This window comes from Lipotes vexillifer, unplaced genomic scaffold (assembly GCF_000442215.2).
Source record: "Lipotes vexillifer unplaced genomic scaffold, Lipotes_vexillifer_v1.1 scaffold1115, whole genome shotgun sequence".
NCBI lineage: Eukaryota > Metazoa > Chordata > Mammalia > Artiodactyla > Lipotidae > Lipotes > Lipotes vexillifer.
In genome coordinates this window covers 1,379,213-1,384,886 of record NW_006792080.1, presented here as the reverse complement: position 1 = coordinate 1,384,886, position 5,674 = coordinate 1,379,213, and the positions used below count along the sequence as shown (strand labels likewise).

General features: G+C 47.8%; 1 protein-coding gene across 2 annotated transcripts in view; it reads right to left on the bottom strand.

The window, feature by feature from the left end:
• Window positions 1-5,554, bottom strand: part of SEC61A1 (SEC61 translocon subunit alpha 1) — a 12,471-nt gene extending 6,917 nt beyond the window's left edge. Inside the window, exons 1-5 of one of the 2 annotated variants that reach the window (XM_007465268.1) lie at window positions 5,429-5,554; window positions 5,192-5,259; window positions 2,688-2,753; window positions 2,522-2,600; window positions 1,429-1,560 (exon numbers count right to left, since the gene is read on the bottom strand). In XM_007465268.1, the coding sequence (XP_007465330.1) occupies window positions 1,429-1,560; window positions 2,522-2,600; window positions 2,688-2,753; window positions 5,192-5,259; window positions 5,429-5,435 (352 nt within the window). In that variant the 5' untranslated portion in view covers window positions 5,436-5,554. Of the gene's footprint in view, window positions 1-1,428; window positions 1,561-2,521; window positions 2,601-2,687; window positions 2,754-5,191; window positions 5,260-5,428 lie in introns of those variants that run through there. The other variant, XM_007465269.1, reaches the window with a different exon arrangement.
• Between the last annotated feature and the right edge of the window lie 120 nt (window positions 5,555-5,674).

The window sequence follows — 5,674 nt, the reverse complement described above, 5'->3', positions numbered from 1 at the left end:
GGAAAGAGTCGAAGCATGACGGACCTGCTTCTTATGACAGCCGTTGAAGACAACACTCAGAGGCACCCCAACCTGCAGCCCCCATGCTCAGGTCATCAGGTAGCTCGGATTCTGGGAGAACCACTCACCCAGGCCACTCGACAGGCTTGTGCTTCAGGTCTGAGTCCAGGGCACAGAACACTAACTGGGATAAAGTAATCCTTTCCCAGTTTGTTTAACGTGTTAATTAAGGAAAGAACTCACAGTGCCACCAAATCACTTAGCCCACTTCTCCTGCCACAAAGCTCTCCTAAGGGAGGTTCTCTTTTTAGTAGATGGTCTTGTATCCTGTATCATTCAGTACACTTCATTGTGATGCACAATGGAATCGACTCATTTTTACCGAGTCCACGATGCTAGATAGATCTCTTAGTATGGGACTGGGCTTCAATTTCAGCTTTTCTGCTTAGTTTGCCAAAAAAATAAAATTTTACTCCAAAGTGCCTGTCAAATATAGTCCCTATTTGACTTCTTAAGAAGTGCTCAATAAGACTGAATTCTTAAGGCAGAAAAAACAGCAGAGAAGAGCTAAAAAAATTGTCCAAGACCAAAGAGGAAACAGCTGATTTTTACTTCTGACAAATAACACACATATATATTTTAAAATCCTGATTTGTGTCTGAAACTGACAAGTTTAAATTCGATTACTCTTTCTTACTCAGCTCTTTAACCCACTAACTTAAGATGTGTAAAACATGCTGGTATGGAAGAAAATATGACTGGGTAGGAAACTGCAAATATCATTTCCTAATTAACATACGTCAGTTCCCAGTCAGGCTGAACTGGGTGAATTCTGATGACTGGTCGTTGTTACCAGTGCCGCTTATTATTTACTACTGTGCAAGTATCATTATTATCCCCATTTTTATAGATGAAGAAACTGGGACATAAGAACTGTCATCTAACTTTGCCCCAAAGTCACAGAGCTGGTAATTGGCAGAGCTAAGTTGAGAGGACCATCCTTCCCCTAAGGTGAATCCTTTTAAACTCCCAGAAAAAAGAAATACAACCCTTGCCAAGTAACTACTACATGCCAGGCACTCAATGATGTTTTACACACATTATTCAAATGAATTCTTCCAACAGCTATGAAGGAGACATTATCTCCTTCTAAGTGCTAAGGAAACTGTGGCGGCAGAAGGCGACCTCCCTGGACCACGCAGCCTCGGGGCACGACACCCGTCCCCTGCCTTGTCCAGCCGCCCCAGCTGTGTTGCAGCTCTCTGGCTAACACAGGCCACGGAGCCAGGCCAGGCAGGGCTGGAGGGCCACGGAGGTTACGACGACACCCTCCCCCGAAAACCAAAAGGACTTCTGATGCCCCAAACTTTGCAGCAAATTCAAATTCTTAACTACAGACATCTGAACATCATTCAAAATCTCACTTACACTTTTGGGCTCCGTTGAACAGGGCTCGGTCTTTTGGCGTATCACCAACTTCAATTATTTTGGCACCAGCCAAGAGCTGCATGATGAGGCCGGAGGTGACAATAGGAGAGATACCCAGCTCCATCAATGTGCCTTAAGGAAAGGGGGAGGCAAAGTGCAACCGAAGTTAGCATGGAGAAGCAAGACATTATTAAGAAAATGAATGAGCAAAACTGGACCGTGTGCCCCTGATATAAACCCAGTGTGTTTCAGTTTGCCAGCACTATTTAATTCAGAGAATAACCCCCAAATATCAGCAATCAGAGGGTAATTCAATTCATTCTGTTCAGCCTGCCAGGTAACATCTTATTCTGTTTAGGGAATCACATGGCATTTAAACTGATCGCCGCATTTAAATTCGCCGTAAACAGATTCATGCTGGTTGTACAGAGATAAGAAAGGTTCGTCTCTTCATCAGTTAATAAAAAAGGATAACATTCAAATAATTTCCAGAGTCTGGAAAGGAGGCCAGTACAATTCTATCTAGTTGTGAATAAGCCTCTATTTCCATTATGCTAAAATGGGCTATACTTCCAACTGATTTGGAACTTAATTTGAAACGTATTTTAAAAATGAGTTAATCAAAAGCAGTTATCAGCATAAGCATTCAAAATCCCGCCTCACCCCAAGTAGGTAACTGGTTAAGAGTATACAATACACTGTTATATATTTATTTTTTTGGACATATATATGTAACCTGTAGATATGGAAAAGATGCAGCTGAGAAACAAATTACATATTCTAAAGAATGTTATCAAAACAGGAGACAGATAGGTAGAAATGTCATCATTTCAGCTGTTTAAAAAGCATTCTAGTTTTTCCATGTTTTAAGAAATTCTCTATGATGTAGACTTATCTTGCTGTTACAGGTTTTATACTGCATTCAGAGCAATTCTGAATAGGACGACGTGCCTAGGTGCTGAAGCTGGCATTTACTAAGGCTGTGTTTCAGCACAGCACGCTCTGAACCCTTTGTAAAGCCAAGGCCTGTACTTTAACTGAAGGAGGCCAGTGAAGCCCGCACAGTACAGGGGATGCAGAGGGCCAGTCCTACCTCTGTTAGAGGCGAGGATCACTCTCATCCAATAGAAAGGGTCGGCTGAGTCTGAAGACATGATTCCAAACAGAGGGATCTGGAAACAAGCAGAGAGCAGCCCGCACACTTGTCTCCGGCCCCTCACACCCCAACCCCGACACTAGAACACCAAATGCGTGCTCACCTGGCAGCACACCAAGAAGATGAAGAGGGTGATGGCGGTCCACAGCACTTTCTCCTTAAACTGAATCTACAGAAGAACAGAGCCAATTAAGGCAACAAGTTATCTTCATAAGTAAATTAACAGAAACAGCCTCTGATCAGACCCCTTTCTCTGCTCACCAGTGGAGCCCTGAACACTCCAAACCATGCACCAAGCGTAAGTACACGTATCGCGTGCTTTCTACACACAAGGCACAGATGCAAAGACCTTCATGTGCATCATCTCATTTAATCCTCACAGCACTGTAACATTATCTTCTTATCTTCCAACAAGAAAACTGAATCTTAGAAAAGCTAAGTACTTTGTCCCAAATCCCACAGCTGTAATGGGTTTGACTCCAAAGCCTGTGCTCTTAACCATCAGCATGAACAGTTTAGATCAAAGAATGTTGCAATAGAAAGGGATTCCCAAATCACACCCCGCTTTACAACACATGAGCAATGACTGCTCATTTGAAAAGGTTTTGTAACTGACAAAATCTTGTTATTCTGGAGTCAATTAATTTGCAATCTGTGATTGTTTCTTTGTGTATTCTCCATGAATTTAGAGTAAAAGAATAAACACTGGGAGAGTGAAAGAGAGCTGCATGTTCAACCTACTCACTAACTACTAGTAGCATCTGTTTAACTTTAGGATATGTGACTATTCAGAGTCATCTTATGGATGACCAATAAGCATCATTAGGAAGTTGAGACCGCCTGCCCAAGGCTCCTCTGCTCTAAAACCTAAGTGTCTTCACTAGCACCTGCTGCCTGCACAGCAAGAATGGCTTTAAAGGGCTTAAAAAATCACACAGCAATTATTGTGTGGACTAAGGATCTTAACATGGAAATACCTTGTGAGCGACGGTACTAAATGGACAAAATCGTGTTCTTAAAAAACACTATTTTAAGCTGCAGTCTGAATGAGCATGGAGTCGAAGTCCTGGCTCTCTGGTCAGCATGGGGCCGCAGTGCCTCCGTGTTGACCACTGTAGACAGGCCTCAACAAGACAAGCACACAAAGGCGCAGATACTCCACGCGAAGTTGGGGTGAATTCACAGAACTCGTCCTCTGGTCATCTGATCCCACCAAGAAATCAGGAGGCCAAGGAGGGCAACACCACGTCAGGCTGACCAGTAACACAACAAACTTGTATGGAAATGACTCTTTATGGGAAAAGAGTGGACAATTTTTACAAGACCCCTCATTTTTAAATAACCGAGTCTCCTCTTCTGGATGCAGCCAAATTCAACAGCAAAACATCCAAAACTGTTTATCCAAGTCTTGTCACTCCACCTCTTAACAGCCCGCCATCCACCCCCATCTCCTAGGCCAGTCCCATAGTTCACTCTCGAAGGCAGAAGCCCCTCCACCGCTCTCACCCTCTACCCTACCCCAGAGCAGTTTTCTAATCTGTCCGGCTCCTAGGGCTCCCACTGCTCCCCACCCATCCTTTCCATTCTATCAACAGTGAAGCACATCTAACACCCCCCGCCCCACCTCAACTGGTTTTCTCTGCCTTAGCGCACACTATATTTCTTACCCTAGAATTCCTTTCCCTTCCTTCAAGGACACTTCTATTCCTCCTTCAAGGCCGCCATCAGACATCATGTCTTCCAGGGTTAATCCCTTCTGGAGCCACTGCTGTACCCTGCACATACTGCCACTGCTTCATGCACCACACTCAGTTACAAGACCAAGGTCACACAGCTATCAAGAGGCTGTGTGAAGGGTGGGTGGGTCCCAGGTGCGCCTGCCTCCAGAGCCCCGCCATTTCTACCACACTGAGGGCACACACACACACAACTTTGCATATTAGCCCATCAAAGGCAGCACGTATGTGGGGCACATGCAAAGAACGTGAGGACAGGAACATAGTCCTATTAATTCTCTGTAAGAACCCAATGAAACTTTTCTTCCTGGTTTCATAGATTTACTTACACTGGCAACACTGTCTCGGCCTGAAGCTGTGCAGCAGCGGAAATTCTGATAAAGATTCAACACAGCTCTACATCTCTACCTTTCCATGTTTTAATGCACCTGCTGTAAAAGCAGGGGTCACAAAATGCCCTTATTCTCAGCAAGGTGACGGCCCACGGAAAAGGCACAAACTCGACCGTACAGAGTAAAGTGACTGCTTTTAGCTCCTGGTAGCAGCTGGATCCAAAAAGCATCTCCTAGAAGAAAGACCCGCCCACGATCAGCTTCTGCGGAAGCTGCAGCGGGAAGGGGGCGCCCAACCTGAGTACCTGATGCTCTCGAGGCGTTACTCACTCAGGCCGGGATCCACCTCGGGACAGAGCAAACCCGAGGCACTGCCCGCCCGAGTAACTTCCACGGAGGATGCTCCAATCGAAGCTCGGCGGCTCGGTGGAGGCTCCCACCAAGCAGGCCACCCGGACCACTCTCGGGGGAAGGAGGCGTCCACTCGGCGTGTTGGGGCCACTTTAAGGGCAGTTTCCCCAAGCCTTCCCCGGACTCACCTTCCGCTCCGGCTTCTGAATTTCGGGCAGGATGACACAGAAGGGCTTGATGACTTCCAGAAACTTGACTTTGGGGGGAAGAGACAAGAGTAAGGTTAGGGCTGGAGGACGCCGCGCCGCCCCGGGAAGCCGTCCGCGGGGCCAGTGGGGCAGGGGCGCGGGCCGGGTGGGCTTCACGGCCGGAGGAGCGAGGTCCCGCCCGCGCCGGCCGCGCCCGGGCTGCCCCGAGGGACTCACTCGCCATGGCGGCGACTGTTCGGCTCCGGGTCGGGCTCCAGCTCCGGCTCCGCTACGCTCCGACCGCGGCTCCGAGGCCGCCCGTCCTGCTCTGGAGCGCCGCGCCTCGCCGAGAGACACGTCAGTGCTAGCGCCCCGGCGGCCGCTTCCGCTTCCGCTTCCTGCCACGCGCTTCAGCCGCGCGCGCCGCCCACGCCTAGACCACAACTCCCGGCCTGCAGCGGGGCCGCGCGGCCTGTCGGAGGG